The sequence below is a fragment of the Lampris incognitus genome, chromosome 3, assembly GCF_029633865.1.
Source record: "Lampris incognitus isolate fLamInc1 chromosome 3, fLamInc1.hap2, whole genome shotgun sequence".
NCBI lineage: Eukaryota > Metazoa > Chordata > Actinopteri > Lampriformes > Lampridae > Lampris > Lampris incognitus.
Window position 1 is genome coordinate 81537048 of NC_079213.1, and position 21806 is coordinate 81558853.

Sequence of the window (21806 nt, forward strand, 5' to 3'; positions counted from 1 at the left end):
TCAAGCCTTGGGTTGTTGTGAGGAGGGTGTGTGGACACCCAGCAGGACTAAAAACAAAACCTGTCAAAGGGCGGATGAATTCCTCTGTGAACCAACAGCCATCCATACCTGGAGAGAAGATAGGGACCACCAGGTGCTCCCCCTACTGACACACAATGACGACTCAACCACACTCAATCACCATAAACGGTGGAAAAGACTTGCTGAAGCATCAGCTGTGATCCTACGACCTCCTTAGGTTACGGAACTGATGACAATGATGATGATGTCCTCTATTATAAAGCCTAGCCTATAAACTATATTCTCACTGAACATGGCCACCTGTTACTTTACTGCAACCTCAAAATGGCTTAAAAATTCTGAGCAAGCTTTCTTTGAAAGTTGCTGCTGCAACTTGAATTCAAACGAGAAACTTTTTTTTCCGCAACAAAAATGTCATCGTATTAAACAAAAAGCAGCTCACCCGGAAAAGGGAAACCGGGGCCCCCTCCTGGAGCCAGACCTGGGAGGGGAGCTTGCTGGCGAGTGTCTGGTGGCCGGGCCTTGGCCCATGGGGCCTGGTCGGGCCCAGCCCAAAAAAACAACATGGAGCCACCGCCCCGTGGACCCACCACATGCGGGGATGAGCATTGGGGTAGGGTGCAATGCAGGCCCGATGGGGACCGGGGCGTGCCGACTTCCGGCATCGCAGATTGGTCCTCGGGACGTGGAATGTCACCTCTCTGGTTGGGAAGGAGCCTGAGCTGGTGCTCGAGGTGGAGCGGTACCAACTAGATATAGTTGGGCTCACCTCCACACATAGCATGGGCTCTGGTACCAAACACTTGGAGAGGGGCTGGACTAATTACTTTTCCGGAGTTGGCCAAGGTGACAGGCGCCGGGCAGGTGTGGGATACTCACAAGTCCCGGGTTGAGCACCGCCGTGTTGGAGTTCTCCCTGGGGAATGAGAGGGTTGCCTCTATACGACTGCGAGTCGCTGGGGGAAAGGCTCTGCCTGTTGTGTGTGCTTATGCACCAAATAGTAGTTCAGAATATCTGGCCTCCTTGGTGTCTCTGGGTGGTGTCCTGGATAAGGCTCCGCCTCGAGACTCTATAGTCTGCTGGGGAACTTCAACGGTCACCCGGGCAATGATGGAGAAACCTGGAGGGGTGTGATTGGGAGGAACGGCCTCCCTGATCTGAACCTGAGTGGTGCCTTGTTATTGGACTTCTGTGTGAGTCATGGATTGGCCATAACAAACATCATGTTCGAACATAAGGTAGTTCATAAGTGTACTTGGTACCAGAACCTGGCAAACCCAAACGTGTAGTGAGGGTGAACTGGGAACATTTGGTGGAGGCCCCTATATATATATATATATATATATATATATATATATATATATATATATATATATATATATATATATACACACAGTGCATCCTGAAAGTATTCACACCCCTTCATTTCCCCACATTTTGTTATGTTACAGCCTTATTCCAAAATTGATTAAATTCCTTTTTTCCTCATCAATCTACATACAATACCCCATAATGACTAAGCAAAAAAGGTTTTGTAGAAATTTTTGCAAATTTATTAAAAAAGAAAAACTGAAATATTGCATGTACATAAGTATTCACACCCTTTGCTATGACACTCAAAATTGAGCTCAGGTTCATCCTGTTTCCACTGATCATCCTTGAGATGTTTCTACATCTTGATTGGAGTCCACCTGTAGTAAATTCAATTGATTGGCCATGATTTGGAAAGGCACACACCTGTCTGTATAAGGTTCCACTGTTGACAGTGCATGTCAGAGCAGAAACCCAGCCATGAAGTCAAAGGAATTGTCTGTGGGCCTCCGAGACAGGATTGTATCGAGGCACAGATCTGGGGAAGGGTACAAAAAATTTTCTACAGCTTTGAAGGTCCCGAAGAGCATAGTGGTCTCCATCATTCGTAAATGGAAGAAGTTTGGATCTACCAGGACTCTTCCTAGAGCTGGCCGCCCAGCCAAACTGAGCAATCGGGGGAGAAGGGCCTTGGTCAGGGAGGTGACCAAGAACCCAATGGTCACTCTGACAGAGCTCCAGTGTTCCTCTGTGGATATGGGAGAACCTTCCAGAACGGCAACCATCTCTGCAGCACTCCACCAATCAGGCCTTTATGGTAGAGTGGCCAGATGGAAGCCTCTGCTCAGTAAAAGGCACATGACAGCCTGCTTGGAGTTTGCCAGAAAGCACCTAAAGGACTCTCAGACCATGAGAAACAAGATTCTCCGGTCTGATGAAACAAAGATTGAACTCTTTGGCCTGAATGCCAAAGGTCACGTCTGGAGGAAACCAGGCACCTCTCATCACCTTGCTAATACCATCCCTACAGTGAAGCATGGTGGTGGCAGCATCATGCTGTGGGGTTGTTCTTCAGCGGCAGGAACTGGGAGACTTGTCAGGATTGAGGGAAAGATGAATGGAGCAAAGTACAGAGAGATCCTTGATGAAAACCTGCTCCAGAGTGCTCAGGACCTCAGACTGGGGCGAAGGTTTACCTTTCAACACGACAACGACCCTAAGCACACAGCCAAGACAACGAAGGAGTGGCTTCGGGACAAGTCTGTGAATGTCCTTGAGTGGCCCCGCCTGAGCCCAGACTTGAACCCCATTGAACATCTCTGGAAAGACCTGAAAATAGCTGCTCAGCGACACTCTCAATCTAACCTTACAGAGCTCAAGAGGATCTGCAGAGAAGAATGGGAGGAATACCCCAAATATAGGTGTGCCATGCTTGTAGCTTCATACCCAAGAAGACTTGAGGCTGTAATCGCTGCCAAGGGTGCCTCAACCAAGTACTGAGTAAAGGGTGTGAATACTTGTGTACGTGCAATATTTCAGTTTTTTATTTTTAATAAATTCGCAAAAATTTCTACAAAACCATTTTCACTTTGTCATTGTGGGGTATTGTGTGTAGATTGATGAGAAAAAAAAGGAATTTAATCCATTTTGGAATAAGGCTGTAACATAACAAAATGTGGGGAAAGTGAAGGGGTGTGAATACTTTCCGGATGCACTGTATATATATATGTGTGTGTGTGTATAGTGTTTTCTGTATTATTTTGTTCCCCTCATCAAATCCAGGTATTACAGTCACCAGAATAAACAGTCCTCGGGGTTGCATGGATAAAAAAAAAAATCGAATCAAGAAAGGTAATTGGGCTTTTCAGATATCGCATAAATGGGTTAATTGTGCTGTTGAGTGACGAGAACAAATTAAGCTGCATGAGTTTTTCAGAAGACACACAATGCAGTTCAGCAGGTGACAGCCTGTCAATTATGGTCCTACTGACTAAATAAACTTGGATGGGAGAGATAATGGGTGTTACCGTGAGTGAAACTTATAAAGTAACTGCACACCTTTTTGAGTGAAAGATTACGGAAATATAGGGCTTAATTTCAAGGTAGGACATCCTTTCATTCAATCCTGTCATTTCTATGCAAATATTATAACCTCATTTCTTGGAATAAATCACCCAGCATTGTATCCCTGCTGCCTGAAATCTGCCATATGCATGCAGTCCAGTCCCAAACGCTAATGTACCCAAGCAATTATTTCCACAGACTTGACACATGTAAAAATGAACATCACCAACCAACCACTCCCCTCTTCTTGATTTTAAGCGTAGCACAGACTCAATCCCTGAAATGTATTATTTCTGGGCATTTGTAAAGATGGGAAAGAGGAGCACAACTGGGGGCGGGGGGCATCAGACCTGGAAAATCCATCCATTGTCTTAACCGTTTATCCTGCTCTCAGGGTCACGGGGATGCTGGAGCCTATTCCACACACACACACACACATACACACACCCATTCATTCCTAGGGACAATTTAGTGGGGCCAGTTCACCTGACTTACATGTCTTTGGACTGTGGGAGGAAACCCACGCAGACACGGGAAGAACATGCAAACTCCACACAGAGGACGACCCACCAAGGTTGGAGTACCCCGGGTTTCGAACCCAGCACCTTCTTGCTGTGAGGCGACTGCGCCAACGTGCCACCCAGCCCTGGAAAATGATCTGCCAAACATTTTCACACATGCATCGGCCCCCTTGCCCCCAAACCCACAAACTCACTCTCAATTCAAACACCCCTTCCAAAACCGAACCAGTTTGTTTCCAACTAGGGTCACACATCCCCAATCCCTCCTCCCCTTACATGTTCATATCCGCTCCCAACGATGCACATCACAACACTCACATTTGCATGCATACATACTATATGCTTCCCCTTTTACGATCTATTTATTTACTTATTTTGTGTATATCACGTGTATTTTTTTCTATGTATAATCAGTGTTTTTTATCTAATCTCACGTTAAGTGCACTTATATATACTATGCAATACAAATAAAGTCTTGATGATTGATTGAGCATTCAAATTCGTACCATCTGTGATAATTTAACACAGCCTTGTATGAGAACAGTGTACTTGCTATTGGTTATCAGGGTTGTAAAATTTAAATCCTGGATGGGATGATCATTTTTATTTTTCATCCCACTGCAAAAAGTAGGCTACTTCAAACTTCTCAGAGGTGCTGTGGTAGTGGAAGCCAAACTGAGACTATAGACAACAACAATCCTCCGAGGAAAAACCACGCCAATCAGAGCTGTGAAAGATTGAAATGCACTGAGCCGTGGTAAGTGTGAATAGCTGCATTTTCAGCAGGACCAAGGTGGATGTCAAATGCAATGGGAAAAGGGACTATATCTGTGAAGTGTGTATGTGCGCGCGCACATGCACATACACACACATACACACACTCAGAACATACATATGAAAGAAAGAGACAGGAATAGGCTTAGACAATGGCAGCAATGTCTGTATATTTTGGTGGCATTCCAGATAGATTTATGGCTGATGTTTTAATCAATATTTAACTGCTAACTGCTAGCAAGCTAAAGTAAGCATCAAATGCAGTTTGAAAGAGAATGCTTCTGATGATCAACCTACATTTTTAAGTGTAATGGTGATCTCGTGTTTTTCAATCATCTTGAGTTTATAATTCTCTGAAAAATGCATTGCTGTATACAAAAGAAGGGGACTGGACTCCTGCAGGTGTCAGAGTTCGTTTCTTTGACCGAATCTCAAGGCATTATTTTGTTAATCAGGACACAAGGCAGCATGGCTTCTCACACCCAAACAATGTTAAATAAAATCTGCTGTTTCAAAACGAGATTAAAACCTTTAGTATGACATAAATCAATTCCAAAATCGAAGTGGGAATTCAAAATAGCCCCCGGGACCTTCATTTTCAGGTATTACATAACATTGTACAAATGCCTTTGATTAAATGTCTCTTTTGCTCAGAATCATCTGGACTTCTTGGCTTTTGTTTTCTTGCTCTTCCCCCCTGATTTGGTTACATCATCCTGTGAAATGAGAGAAAAGATCAGAACATGATCAAGGTCATGATTTTCTCATTACCAGAAGACTACTTAGTGGTGCAAAAAGCATTTCCCGGGGGGCGTTCAGGTAGTGTAGCGATCTATTCTGTTGCCTACCAACATGGGGATCGCCGGTTCGAATCCCCATGTTACCCTCAGCTTGGTCGGGCATCCCTACAGACACAACTGGCCATGTTGGCGGGTGGGAAGCCGGATGTGGGTATGTGTCCTGGTCGCTGCACTAGCACCTCCTCTAGTCGGTCAGGGTGCCTGTTCGGGGGAACTGGGGGGAACAGCGTGATCCTCCCACGCGCTACATTCCCCTGGTGAAACTCCTCACTGTCAGGTGAAAAGAAGTGGCTGGTGACTCCACATGTATTGGAGGAGGCATGTGGTAGTCTGCATCCCTCCCCAGATCAGCAGAGGGGATGGAGCAACGACTGGGACGGCTTAGAAAAGTGGGGTAATTGGCCAGGTACAATTGGGGAAAAAAAGGGGGAAAATTTTTCACACAAAAAAAAAAAAAAGTATTTCCCAAACTGAACATTTGAGGGTAATTTTATTTTAACAACTCATGACTCAGTTTTGACAGACACTTTTGTCTGGTTTCCTGCTGTGCCTCACTGCCTCGCTAAAATTTGCTTCCTTCAATGTGCTGTTTCTTAATCAGCTTAGTATTTAAATGCATTTCAAGTATTATTGTCTTAAGCTTTGTGTTGCACTCTAAGGAGCTATTTATTATTGTGTATTTTATACTTTCATCCATCCCTGACCAAGCTGCAGCTGAATCCCCAGTCCACTGGACATAAAGCGAGCATTATGACTAATCGAGTTTAATACAGCTCCCTGCTCTACCAGACACATAAACTTTACATGAACTTTACATATTCACACGACTCATTTCCCCCCCTAGGAACAGCAAAACATCAACACAAAAGAGAGCTCTTCATATTTTCCACTGCTGGCAGGATTTGATTTTGAAGGAACATTCTAGCGTCTAAAGGTGTGAAATATAGATTTTTTTTCAATCCCACAAGACAGTTCACACAATATTTAAATGTCTTTAATACTTCTGAACAACACATCTTAACTCAACCTGCACAAAGCTGTTTGACATGAAATGGAGGCAACTAGGTGTGGGAATGTGCTCGTTGGGGAGAAGAATAATTAAACAGAAGCACTGGTGATATTCTGCATGACTGGCAGAATGGCAGGCACCCTTACGTGTGTCATTTTTTATTACAATTATGTTGTCTGTATAAAGGTCCCTGAGAACATCAACAGCAACCACAATAACACTAAAACAAAAATGTGCCTTCAACCTAGAAAACGCCACTGCTGTGAATCTAAGCAAAAGAGCGCAGAAACGCAATTTCAGGAGCTGAACCATTCGCTGTTTTTGTTTTTGCAGCAGTTTGAGTTGGGTTTTTAATGTAGGTCACTTCCAGGGTGTTGGTTTGCAATACCTTTTAATCTATCAGTGGCAGCAGCTCAATGGTCAATCATGTTGTCAATGCAATGACTTGGATGTTCACAAAGAATACTTCAACGCACACTGCCCCAACCCGCGGGCTGGTGAAAGCAAGGAGTGTGTTTGATCTCAAGAACATGCAGTGTAGCTACAGACACTTCAGATCAACTGACATCCATAATGCAAGAGCAGACCTACTGATGGTGTGCCAGACACAACACAAGTTACAAATATTGCATTGTAACAACAATGTCGTCCTCTGTGGCATTACAGCAGGTACCATACGTGCACAGCACTGTTCCCTGACCTCTCTGACCCTACTTCAGCTACTATAAAAGAACACTGTCTAATGAATAACTAATTACTGTTTTGATGATTGGAGAAAGAGTGCCATCTTTTGCAGTGAATCTAGTGAACACCTCACTATCAGTAGAAATGAATAAAACCATCATTTGACCGCTTATGTGTTTTATCTAAAGAGCAACACTAGAAAGCAATTTGAGACCCAGATAACGTCTCACCGCAGAGGAGGTGAAGCCTTCCTGTACCAGGATGTTTCTAGCACAGTTATTGATGTGTTTGAAGCGGTCCGGACCCAGCAGAATACCTCCATACCAGCGAGACACAACCACCATGACATTACGCACATCCAGAATCTGTAGGGGGAGTGAACAGAAGGACGTTGGTGTTAAAGAAAGCAAGGTATTAGATGTGTGAGCATGTGCGTGTTCAGGAACAGCTATGCAAGTACAGATACTCAAACCCCATATGGCCATTTTCAACATTTTTGTCATCTGTTGTGCTTAAATCAAATTGGGTCATCATGATATATCTTTGTCTCAGCTGTAAAAACAGAGGTTTCAGAAAGTTGAATCAGTTCATCTGGACACAACGTTTAATGACAGAGAAACGTTTCATCACTCATCTAAGTGACCTCTTCAGTCTCAACTGACTGCAGGTATCCTCACCCTTATAAACAATACAGTGGCATAACGACCGAAACCAATGACTGGTTTCATATGCAAATTGCCGTGACCATTAACTAGAGTTACAGTGGCCATGTGTACTATTCATAGAGGATTTGGGAATGTTTGCAATCACAACATTGTAAGATGGTGACAGATGTACTCTTAGGCCACCCCTCTCAGTTCAGGGATAATAATAATAATAATAATACATTTTATTTGTGGAGAAATAACAAGTGAAAGTGTGTGTGTGTGCGTGTGTGTGTGCGTGTGTGTGTGTGTGTGTGTGTGAATCATAGTGTAATCTGACAACATCAACCAGCGAAAAGTGTCTCTTTGACATGAGAAACAAAAAGTAATATGGGTGAAATAATATCGCAGTAGCAAAATCCCTCTGGACGGGGATGGAGCAGAGATTTCAATGCGTGCCATCATCAGCCTGTCAGGATGGGGAAGCTTCACTCTAATAAACATGTGAGCAACATAAAAGCAGCAAAATACTTGCCATGGTCATCATGTTTAGAAACCTACTGGCCCCTACACAAGCTTCACAATACAGTCAGTTTAACAATGTTGATGGTTATTGGTCCTATCACTTCTCTTTACTCTGTAAAGACCTTCCCTCTCTCTGGACTTGATGCTGCCAAAAGGAGATATTCATTTCAAATTCAGTGTTTGTCTTTGCTTTGTACTACTGCTTTAAACAAAGCAGATAGTGCAAAGCATCTCACAAGTCCTTTATTCACCGACATCATTGTTTCAAACAAATTATGGTATTTATGAATGCAGCGGCATGGCTGGGTCAGATGGTCCCTTTGATTTAGGCATTGTCAGCCTGTACTTTGTAATAATAGCTGTTATTGACAAAAGCGATTTAAAATATTGCCTGGTCCCTTAAATTACCTGTCCATTTTGAAACCACTGGTTTCTTTACGGTAACTTATTCATTTAAAAGAGAAAGTTGTCAAGGTCACCTTGCAGAGCTAAGCAGATCTGGACTTCTATATAAGGGGTCAGTGGAGGGCCCCTCATCCATACCAATTACAGTTTAAAAAGAACAATAGTAGGGGGCGTCTGGGTGGTGTGGAGGTCTATTCCGTTGCCTACCAACACAGGGATCGGCGGTTGGAATCCCCATGTAACCTCTGGCTTGATCGGGCGTCCCTACAGACACAATTGGTTGTGTCTGCAGGTGGGAAGCCAGATGTGGGTACGTGTCCTGGTCGCTGCACTAGCGCCTCCTCTGGTTGGTCGGGGCACCTGTTCAGGGGGGAGGGGTAACTGGGGGGAATAGCATGATCCTCCCATATGCTACGTCCCCCTGGAGAAACTCCTCACAGTCAGATGAAAATAAGCAGCTGGCGACTCCACATGTATTGGAGGAGGCATGTGGTAGTCTGCACCCCTCCCTGGATCGGCAGAGGGGGTGGAGCAGCGACAAGGATGACTCAGAAGAGTGGGGTAATTGGCCAAGTACAACTGGGGAGAAAAAAGGGGGGAAATCCAAAAAAAAGGGGGACAATAGGGGCCATCGTGTAGACTATTGAAATGAGCATGGCTGTTTAGATGCAGCCCCAAATGAGAAATTGTAATCCAACGGAATGTCAGATTCTCTATTCAGATTGTTTATGTTGGACCTTAGAACCGATTTAATGGCAAATGGATGAATGTGATGGTATACTTTGCATACAGATTGGTCTTGTACTGTAAACCACCCATCCATCCATTATCCAAGCCGCTTATTCCAATTGGGGTCGTGGGGATGTGGAGCATATCCCAGCAGTCATTGGGCAGCAGGCGGGGAGACACCCTGGACAGGCTGCCAGACCATCAGAAGGCCCACACACACACACACACACATACACACACACATAATCACACCTAGGGACAATTTAGTACGGCCAATTCACCTGACCTACATGTCTTTTTTTTTAAATTAAACTGGTTTGGGCATGTTTGCCGAACGGAAAGGACACTTGCAAAGGACATCCTGCAAGGCCTGGTAGAAGGGACTAGGAAGAGAGGAGACCGAGAAAAACCTGGGTAAACAACATCGGAGAATGGCTACAGATGAGCGTAGCGGAGGCGGGGAGAGCTGTGATGGACAGGGAATGGTGGAAGAGACTTGTTGAGGCATCAGCTGTGCTCCTACGACTTCCATAGGTTACGGAACTGATGATGATGATGATGACATGTCTTTGGACTGTGGGAGGGAACCAGAGCACTCAGAGGAAAACCACGCAGACATGGGGAGAACATGCAAACTCCACACAGGATGACCTGAGATGACCCCCAAGGTTGGATGACCCCCAAGGTTGGACAACCCCGGGGTTCGAACCCAGGACCTTCTTGCTGTGAGGCGACCGCACTAACCCCTGCACCACCATGCCGCCATGTTTTTAGATATATGATGTAATATAATACGACACACAAAACTTGTGCATGTGTTGCACACTGACATGTTAATCTATTTATCAATGCACCAAGTGAGTAACTCATCAGAAAGTTGTCTTAAGAGGCAAAATGGCCTTGTGGTTAGAGATATCATCCAGATATCATCTGTCCAAGACTTAAGCCTAGTGTCTTGTAAAGTGTTCCTATAGGCGTTGGGGAGTTGTGCTGTTTTGCTGGCTCAGTGCTCTGACCACCTAAAGGGGGGAGTTTAAGCATCCACACACACAGGAGTCAACAAAATGTAGCGTTTTTATCACATCTCCTATTGTACATTACTTGTATTAGGATTTCTTTCCTCCTGAGGACCAATGCACGATGCCAGCTTCAAGTCAAATGAGTGACTGGCTAACTCATGGTCAATCTGTGTAGATTCAAAAACATACCTGTAGTAAATGGAGCAATCTTCCCCCTGCTGCTGTCTCGCCATCATCTTCACAGTCTTGCAAGAAGCTCTGCTTGCCCTCACAATAAATTCTACAACACAGAGAGTCATAATTGCTTGACATTAGGTGAGAGAACATTTGACGTTTTTGAGGCTCGACAGCCTCTTCAGAGGAACGTTTCAAAAGTGGTCTAAAAGTCAACATATCCTCCAAGTTGAAATGCTCTGCACGCACGCGCGCACACACACACACGATTTCATGTCATAAGTCATATTTTCCAGAATGTATTGCTTTCTCCCTTGTGTTCCGGGCAGACTGGAAATGAAAAATGGCCCTGGACTTTTTGACTCAGACCGGCCCACCAACCCCCCCCCCCCCCCCCAGCGATACACCACCACCCACACAAACCACGCCACACTTTATGTAAACAAGATTACTGAGTAATATTTATAACAATAACTTTAGTAAAATAGATGTAAAATAGAACAAGGGGAATGTGTTGCTCTTAGGAGGCTGGCTAAAAGGAGCCCATTTTGGCATAACGGCACTGGCAGCAAGGTGGCAAGAATCTCTGGTACTATCTGACCAGTAAAAGAAATCATTTTAACCACCTTTACGTTTTTTCTCCATCCGTTTGTCCAACTTTCTCCACTCCACTATTTATCCAAATGTCGCCACTTAACAGAGATGGGAAAGGGGCAGGGCCCAGGAAACATCAGAATGGACCAGACCTCCCCGTGTTGCCTCCGGCTTGGTTGGGCGTCCTACAGACACAATTGGCCGTGTCTGCGGGAGGGTAGTCGGATGTGGGTGTGTGTCCTGGTCGCTGCACTAGCCCCTCCTCTGGTTGGTCGGGGCGCTTGTTCGAGGGGGAGGGGGAACTGGGGGGAATAGCGTGATCCTCCCACATGCTACATCCCTCTGGTGAAACTCCTCACTGTCAGGTGAAAAGAAGCGGCTGTTGACTCTACATGTATCGGAGAAGACGTGGTAGTCTGCAGCCTTCCCGGGATCAGCAGAGGGGGTAGGGCAGTGACCAGGACAGCTCACAAGAGTGGGGTAATTGGCCGAATACAATTGGGGCGAAAAAAGGGGGAGACATTTTTAAAAAAAAGAAAAAAAGAATGGACTGGACCAAGAGTAATTGGCTGGGAGAGAGGCAGACAGGTTTAATACCCAACTGCAGTGGGCCAGCAGCCCACTCGCCTGGGCCAGTCAGACACACAACACTTGGTTATTTTTATTTAAGTGGGAGCTGGGGTTATTTATATGTTGCGTTGCATCGACCCCAATGTCAAACGGCCCACCGGGAAAACTCCCAGTGCTCCAGATGGCCAGTCTACCATTGCTTGTGTTTTTTGACCTTTAATTGCAATAATGAGCACTTATATAAGAAGATTGACAGTTACCAACCCTATTTATATATTATTTTTCTACAATAACCACACACTGAAACACCAACCGTTAAACTGACCTGTAAAATACCACCAACACAGAAAATGAATCATATATTGGGCATTAGCTGACCTGTATGCATAAATATTATGCGTGGCACTAGCAATCTTCTTGTTTTCACACAACTTATCCAGAACCATTTTGACCTGCAACACAAAATACAGAGAACACTACATTTGAGAAGTGTTGAGGTGATGATCACCTCTTAGGTCCTCTCTCACTTTTTGGAAAATCAGTGACCAGGGAGGATTTCAGGTTTTGAAGCATCGTCAACTCTCAACGGGAGCATAATTATGTTTGATGTCTGGCAAAAACACTAATCCAGTACACCTGTGTGGTGTGTAAAGAAAAGAAACTCACTTTTAAAACAGTTTTAAGTTGAAACTGATACTGTATACAAGGAGATGATAGGCATAGTTATGTTACCAACTGTCTGATGCAGTTGACTCAGACCCACTGCAGCATCAGAGAGCTGTTAGTGCGTCTACCCATACAGGAAGAAATATGCAATCATGTCTCAGTTCTTGGTCTAATAATCCCCCTTAAATGAGCTATTACAAAGTCCTACCTGCTTTAACAGAAAACGCCCGACCGCTTCTTTGCTTGTTTTATTACTGAGCTTTGTAATAAACCGATAATGTATTGGGCAAGGATTACATTTTGCTTCTGGACCGGAGGCTAAATTCATTTTTTGACAAGTGAGTGTTTTTATTCAGAGAAGTAAGGGACAGCTCATCGCAGCCCTTCCCCCATTTCTTCCCATTCTGACAAGAAAATCATACAAACGCTGATATCGTCAGGGAGAGAAATGGGAAGGTGAAAAGGATATGGTTACATCATTGTTTGCAAGGAACGAACGTGATCTTAAAAATTCAAGAAATGTAGGCATATGAACCCATTTCAAGAAAGATGTGATCGGCTGCAAAAAGATATTCAGGTATTATGTTCTTCCCATTATCTTGGAGAATTGTTCTTGTGGTGCTCATTGGAGAGAGCCTGGTTACCTGACTGAGCCAAGGGTTTGATTTCAACTGGGGCAGTATGTACAGTATATATGACCATGACCATGTCTGATTGATTGAAATGGGATATTGGTAATTTCTGTAGTACTGCAGCAAAATATAGCTCGTTTGAATGACCAAAGTCAAAATAGTAATATCGCAGAATCTCTTGTTCAATCCATCAATTATCTGAACCGCTTATCCTGCTCTCAGGGTCGCGGGGATGCTGGAGCCTATTCCAGAAGTCATTGGGTGGCAGGCAGGGAGACAACCTGGACAGGCCGCCAGGCCATCACAGGGCTGATACACACACACGTACACACACACACCCATTCATACCTAGGGACAATTTAGTATGGCCAATTCACCTGACCTACATGACTTTGGACTGTGGGAGGAAACCGGAGCCTCCGGAGAAAACCCACACAGACATGGGGAGAAAATGCAAACTCCACACAGAGAACGACCTGGAGATTTTCTCTTGAACTCATAACATTTACAATGTCCCATGTAATTACATGTTTCATCTGCTCAATTCATGCACTCTCTGGAGAACGACAGCGCCTGTAATTGATTACCTTTGTCTAAACACCACTTCATAGCAGGCGGAAGCTTTTAAGAGCAGTTGTTAATGTTACCCAGAGAATCAGATTTATAGATACCAGGAATCTGTGAGAGGACGTTTCAGTATCCACATTGGTGAGTGAACTGGCCCAGTGAATTTCACTCCTATACATAACACTCACCACCCAGATAATTGTCTTGCTAAAAGCAAAGAAGCTGTACAAAATTTGACCAAAGTCCCAAATGTCACACCAATCATGTGACACTTTAAAATGTCATTTATTTTTTTGTGGATTTTTTCCCCCTTTTTTCTCCCCAATGGTATCTGGCCAGTTAGCCCACTCTTCTGAGCCGTCCCAGTCGCTGCTCCACCACCCTCTGCCGATTCAGGGAGGACTGCAGACTACCAAATGTCTCCGATACATGTGGAGTTGCCAGCCGCTTCTTTTCACCTGACAGTGAGGATTTTCGCCAGGGGGACGTAGCGCGTGGGAGGATCACACTATTCCCCCCCAGTTCCCCCTCCCCCAAAACAGGTGCCCCGACCGACCAGATGAGGCGCTAGTGCAGCGACCAGGACACATACCCACATCAGCTTCTCACCCGCAGACACAGCCAATTGTGCCTGTAGGGATGCCCGACCAAGCCGGCGGTAACACAGGGATTGGAACCAGCGATCCCTGTGTTGGTAGGCAACGGAATGGACCACCACGCTACCCAGATGCAAAATGTGATTTTAAGTTTCTCTTTGAAGCTTCTACTGCAGCTGGAAATGGAAATTCAACTTTTTGAATAAACCAGTATATATTGCCAATCTATGAATTGAATCCTAACTGTGTTGGGACATAAAAAAAAAAACCTGAATTCAGACACGATTCGTGTGTTGTACCTGTCTGGGAGTTACAACAGGTGCTAAGTGAGGCTGGAAGGTACTGCGTCGGTCTGTGATTGTATCTCCATGTTTTACCGGAGGAACCTCTTCATCTGCAAGAAAATACAGAATATGCTTTACAGACACTGTGTGTTATACTTAATTAATGCATTTTATATACACTATTAAAGTTAAGTGTTGTGTAATTCATGCAACTACAACACCGTTGGTCAGACAACATACAGCTTTGACATTTCTGGTCTAAAAATATCCAAATAAGACTGAGGCCATACCGCTGTCATGATCCATGAAGAGATGTACATTTTCGGTGTTCAGTTTCAGAGTATTAAGATCCGGAATATCTTCATCATCCACATCTTCCTCAGTCGTTACATTTACCATTTCTGGTTGTCCCACTGTAAAAGTCATGTAATTTTTTTTTTTAATGATTCTGTTAGATGTAAAACTTTTAGTGCCCTTAATGGTCCCCGTGATTCGTGTGTTGGTCAGTTAAGGTCTCATTAAAACAGACACCAATTGGGCCGCTCATGCCTATTTGACCATCAGGTGACCTTACTATTATCATTAATACAGATTCATTATCTAGGATACCAAGCAGAGTCATCATAATAATAATAAAATAACTAATATAGCTAATATTTTCTGATTTCTCTAAAACCTTTAAATAGAACACAATGGTAGGATGGTAATTTATATAAATAGTTGTGAATTCTGCCATGTTTAACTTTTAACAAGCATATGGTAGAAAATTGGGTAACAAATTGAAGGAAAGCATGGTCAATTACATGTGCACACTTTTATACTTCTTGAGTACTTATATTTAAATAGAAAAATGAACAGTAAATAAACACATACATAAATACACACACACACACACACACACACACACACACACAGCCAAAACTAGATCTGCAAATAAGCGAGCATTCATATATGGATGAACACACATGACATCCTCTCCAAAATCACTCGTTTGCCTGCTCTAACACACTGATTTGTAAACTTCATTATCCACCCTATTATTTGTCCTCATTTGTGCCACCCACTTTGTCGTGTTTACTCCTATTTTTCTTGAATTTTATAATCAAATTAGAATTCTGTTGTTCTCTTTCAATGTTGTATTCTGTAAGTTGTGTAAACACAACATCCATTGCATGTTGTCTGTCTTGGGAGAGAGATCTTCCTTGTTGCTCTCCCTGAGGTTTCTTCCTATTTTTTCTCCCTGTTAAAGGGTTTTTTAGGGGGTTATTCCTTATCCGATGCGAGAGTCTAAGGACAGGATGTTGTGTTGCTGTAAAGCCTATTGAGGCACATTTGTAATTTGTGATATTGGGCTATACAAATAAAATAGACTTGACTTGACTTTTCTTCTGTTGTCCTCCACCTCATTTCCTCTCTCTCACATTTTCATAACTTGAATGGGAACAAGCCATCATTCCTCACTTATTGGGCTAAAGAACTGTGATCACTTACCCAGAAGGGTAATATGCATCACAAAGGTGATGAAGATGATAGATTTATCTTTAGCCTTAGTGCCTAAAAGAAACTGCCCTAACCCATCAATAGATGCTGCCACATGCATTCACAGATAACCAAGAAAAAAGCCTTCTCAAAATCTTTTTTTTTCTTTTTCTGTGTGTGACATCAGGGGAAAATGTGCAATTTGGATACCTTTTATACTTTTTATGCTTGAAAGGGAAAAGGAACAGTCTAGGTAACATAAGTCATTATGTAGATACAGATCTTGAATTATTTCAGTCAATCAAAGTCAGATGTCAGAGAGAGCATATTTACTGCCTTCAAATGCCTTTGTGTTCATCTTTTCCTGCATCCCACAGCATGGAAACACTTGTATTACCATCGCCCATGGCATGGTTTCTTAGTAGAACTTAGCGGGCACTGTGTTTAACCGGATATTTGATTCAACTCTTCTTCTCGAGTAAGGAAGGGTTGAACAATGAATCAGTATTGCCCTCTACTGATTAACAACAGTCCATATCAGAATCAAGTCATCAGGGCTTGATTAGATAAGATTAAAATGTTAACTATGGGTCCTGTCTGGGTGGCGCAGCGGTCTATTCCGTTGCCTACCAACACAGGAATCTCCGGTTCGAATCCCTGTGTTACCTCTGGCTTGGTCGGGTGTCCCTACAGACACAATTGGCCGTCTCTGCGGGTGGGAAGCCAGATGTGGGTATGCATCCTGGTCGCTGCACTAGCGCCTCATCTGGTCAGTCGGGGCACCTGTTCTGGAGGGAGGAGGAACTGGGGGGAATAACGTGATCCTCCCACACGCTACGCCCCCCTAGCAAAACTCCTCACCATCGAGTGAAAAGAAGCGGCTGGCGACTCCACATGTATCAGAGGAAGCATGTGGTAGTCTGCAGCCCTCCCCGGCTCGGCAGAGGGTGGTGGAGCAGCGACCGGGACGGATTGGAAAATAGGGTAAATTGGCCAAGTACAATTGGGGGGAAAAAATCCAACAAAAAATAAAGTTAATCATTAAAAGATCTGAATTGCAACAGCAGTAGAAGGCAAACGTATAGAAATAGAAATCATAGATATCGCTAACAGAATAAGAATGAAACAAGCTAACCCAGACAGCAAAGAACCTTTGGCCCAAATATGGCCCACATCTGCAGTTATCTTATAGCCCACATTTGGCCTTGAATGACAGCTTAGACTCAGGGTGAGTGTAGCTGCCTCAACTCAGCCACAATTGGGCCATATTTGGGCCACATCTGACCCACATAGTATGTGCTGTAACCCAAGTCAAGCCCGGTTCGTTACATTTGGGCCATATCTGGCCTACACAACACTTGCCGTAACCCAAGTCAGGCCCAGCTTATGACATCTGGGCCACGTCTGGCCCACACAACAGTTGCCAGTGCCGTAACTGGGCCGTAAATACCAAAAGTGCGCCATATCAGGCCCAAATGTGTCTGCTATCTGGGGAAAAAAACCTACCTAATAAAAACATTTTGCCTGTCAGTCTGTGGGTGTACACCCTCCGAGGCGGACCCTCGCATGAATGAGACCAACTCTAATATGAACTTGCACTTTCCAAAAAGAAAAGGTTTGCTATGCAACCATTTTGGTCTAACCCTAACCCTGTCATTAATTTAATAATATTATAAAACTGGGTAAACCGTTTATGCTTGCACATACATGACTCACAGCTACGGTTGACTCAGATGGGCAGCGACAAGAATACGCAACACTTCCAATTTTGAATCCAACCTGGAGGAAGTTGCTGCTTTACAACTTTCACATTTTTTGGATTATCAAAATTCTTTTAATAACTTTTAATCATGTTGCTGCCCAATCCGGGTCAATCACAGATGTGAGTCGTGCATGCGCACGGTTGACTCAGATCAGGCAATGACAGACAGCAGCGTTGGTCGACAGAGAGGGGGCAGCGACAGCCTCCAGGAATTCTGCCTGGCGGGGATGATAAAGACATGGTTAACATCAGATCAAAATGGTCACATAGCAAACCTGTTCTTTTTGGAAGGTGCAAGTTCATATTGGTCGCGTTCATGCGAGGGTCCGCCTAGGAGGCTGACAGGCAAAGCATATTTATTAGGTAGATTATTTTAGCTTGAGTGCGGTCTATTACATTTTTTCCCCCAATTTTCCCATTCAATTGAGTTGGGCACTGCGCAAAAGTCTTATAACGGCAGGAAAAACACTGGTTTTTCTGTGTGTGTGTATCTGTCCGCTGCTAATATAACATACTACTGGACCTGTCAGCCTAATAATTGTTTGGGCATAGTTATGACTGTATGATCAGGGACTTCTTGTGGTTGCGGTGATTCAAAACCTTTGACAAACCTGTTTTATACCGTAATTAAGTGCTAACTCCTCAGCTGTTTTTTTTGCCAAAGTCCGAGCACCAGAGAAGAGGAGATGTGCCTGGCAAAGTTGCACTCTACTGACTACACTCTTCTAGTTTTATTTGTGTATATGTGTAGGTATGTGAATATGTATTGGCTAACGTGTATAAAAATATAACCATATATAGCTGAGACACAGACATATGGTTATATATTTATAAATTTAGACAGACAGACAAACAGATAGACAGATAGACAGATAGATAGATAGATAGATAGATAGATAGATAGATAGATAGATAGATAGATAGATAGATAGATAGATAGATAGATAGATAGATAGATAGATCACGTTAGAAGATACAGCCCAATATACATTACATTTTGATATCTAGTGTAGCTTTGTGAAGGGAATGTTATTTACTAAATTGCTAGGTATACAGGGAAATTGATTCTCCCACAGTTATTTTAAATAAGAAAATAACAATTCAAATGTCACTTCAAATAAGTATAGATCGTCGTATAACTATGGACCTCACCTGTTTCTGTGCTTTGAGATTTCTCCACGAGGAACTCCCGGATTCTCTCAACCCAAAGGTAGAGGATGTTCTCTCCGGTATGCTCTCTGTTGAAATGAAAAACATTTTACAAGTGAGGGCCTACACACAAAGAGATGATGCACATCAGACATGGAAAGAACAACACATTTTTAAACTATGAAAATCTTACTGTGCGGCTTATGTAAACAAACATCTTATTACTGTTATGGCTAATTCCACTTGTACAAAAGTACACAAAACTGGAAATAACCAAATGCACTCACACATAAAGGTCCTCCAGGCTGTTTGCTAATTTCATCCTCTCAAGACCTCGCAACCATGCTGCACTGCAAAGGAAGGGAACAAGGAGCGGGTTAGACTATTCAACGCGAGCCCTTTGAATTAAATGGGAAAAGTAAATGGACCTACTTTATCTGATAGATAGGTGGTGCCGCACTTGGATAATCGGGTGGTAGAATTATCTGATCATTTAAAAAGACATTTTATCAGGAATTATTATTTGTGGCAGATTATAGGTAACTACAAAGTCACATAGATGTGATTAACAAACTTTTTTTTTTTACCTGTAAACACGCAGTCAGTTTTGGTTCCTCCAAGTTGCTGGATATTTTGATGCAAAAGATTCTGGAAGCTTCATCAATAACACACCACTCATCGCCGTAAATGGCAGAAAGTGCCTCAACCTCTTCGATCTGGCAGAGGCAAGACAATTTTAAAGCTGCATCACACCCACTGTGAAATGACGTCTTTAATGCAATTGCTAAAGTCAATCATACACTTTTTTTGTATCTCAAAAGATACGGTTAGAAACGCGATGCAAAAGCACACGCCTGGCAGTGATAATGTTCTTTACTGTGGTAGATTCTTCTTTTAATGTGCTGCGTTTAATTCTTTTGATTTAAATTATTTTAATCGAGATGGTGTTAGTTTTAGTGCGTCTTTTTTATGAGGAAATCTCTTGTTATCGTGACGAGATCGACGTGTTATCTGCGCATGGTGTGAGTTAGCGTGCCTGTGTATTTCTAAAGTTTGCCCAATATCACTTCAATCTGCATCTGTGAGACAGAGAAATACTGAAATACAATGAGATCTAACTCCAACATCTGGGTTCGTTTCTTTGACGTCTGTATCAAATTGGCTATATTTGGGCTTGTAGCGGTCTGACGCTGTGGCGCCGCCGTCGGGCCACGCCCGCGATGTCGGCGGGTGGCCAGCGAAGGTAGGAGCCAGCACCGCGGCATGGGAGGAACGTTGTGTAGCGACGAAGAATCGGTCAGCCTCCTTTGACAGCTCACGGGGATCCGTGATGGTGGAGGTAGCGAGCGCAGTCTGGACGTGGGGCGGCATGTTGCGCAGAAACAGCTCCATAAACAGGAAACATGGCTTTTCTTGACCCAGTAGGTTTAACATCCTGCTCATTAGCTCCGATGGTTTGCCATCTCCCAAGCCCTGAATTGCGAAGAGGCGACGTGCTCTCTCCGTTGTTGACAGTTCAAAAGTTTCAAGGAGGAGATTTTTAAGTGCGGCGTATTTACCATCGGCCGGTGGGTTGGTTATGAAACCGCTTATCCTGGAAGCCGTAGCGCACCCCAGCGCTGCCACTACGTAGTAGTACCTGGTCTCGTCTGCTGTTATGTCTCTGAGCGCGAACTGTGCCTCAGCCTGCGCGAACCATGTAGCCGCGGAAGACTCCCAAAACTCCGGCAGTTTCATTGCAACGGCGTTCGTAGCCATAATGTGATTGGTTTCAGAAAACTTATCCGAAAACCGACGTCGGGGTCACCAGTGTAGAGCCGAAGGGACGGAGAAGACCGTAGGTTCACACTTTAGCCGTGTAGGCAGCTTTCTTTAATCAATGGTAAATCAGAGAGACAACAAAACCACAGCTCGACTGAGCGGAGGCGGCAAGAATAACCAGAAAACTGGCTGAACAACCATGACTTAACCCTGCGTTAACCTGCCAGGGCAACCCTGACTTAACCCTTAGTTCCTGGGGCGAATTCTATCCCCAATACGTGTCCACCACAGTCTCATATATATTCAAGATCAATAACTATACGCCCTATACACAACCACCATAGAATAATGCAAAATAAAATGATTTTAAAAAGGCACTCAGCTGAACTGTTAGTTTCCTTGGTTGTAATGAAATCTGAAAGGAAGTAAGGGTTGCGATGTCAAAAAAGTTAGTTTACTTGCGACTGGAGGTCCCCTTCATTCTCCGAAATTGTGATGTCAGCCATTTATTCATCGTAAACGTCACGTTGAAAAAACACGAGGAAACAACGGAACATTTGTGTTAATTTCAAAAACTCTTGCTTACAGAACTGGGCGTGCATGTGTGACAACAGCAATATTCTTTCCTGCTAGACTATTTCGGCTTCCGGTGTCCGCCGGATATTCAGTGATTTAACGGTGCCTTGCAAAAAAATAAATAAATATGTAAATTACAAAAACAAGGAGCAAAATAATCCAGTGTTTCAAGTAATTCTTTAATAGACTGTACAAGCCTGTTTCATGCCTTAAGCAATCATCAGCTGTCAATCGATGATTGATTTGATTTAATTGATTTGACAGCTGATGATTGCTTTGGCATGAAACACGCTTACTGTTTATTAAATAATTGCTTGAATCACTGGATTTTATATATATATATATATATATATGTGTGTGTGTGTGTGTGTGTGTGTGTGTGTGTGTGTGTGTGTGTGTGTGTGTGTGTGTGTGTCCCGAAACCGTCAATGGTGTTATAAGAGCTCAACTAATGAGGAGCGGAATATCAACACAGATACAGAAGAAGGA

At 43.6% G+C, this 21806-nt stretch overlaps 1 protein-coding gene across 1 annotated transcript; it reads right to left on the reverse strand.

Moving 5' to 3' along the window:
* Positions 1-4251: 4251 nt before the first annotated feature.
* Positions 4252-21367, reverse strand: impact (impact RWD domain protein). The gene is made up of 11 exons (XM_056276268.1): positions 21200-21367; positions 19568-19696; positions 19413-19465; positions 19268-19330; positions 18984-19069; positions 14881-15003; positions 14606-14700; positions 12224-12297; positions 10697-10787; positions 7416-7550; positions 4252-5408 (listed from the first exon to the last, which is right to left on the reverse strand). Exons 1-11 carry the CDS (start codon positions 21245-21247, stop codon positions 5349-5351), a joined length of 957 nt encoding a protein of 318 aa, XP_056132243.1. The 5' UTR covers positions 21248-21367; the 3' UTR covers positions 4252-5348.
* Positions 21368-21806: the final 439 nt, after the last annotated feature.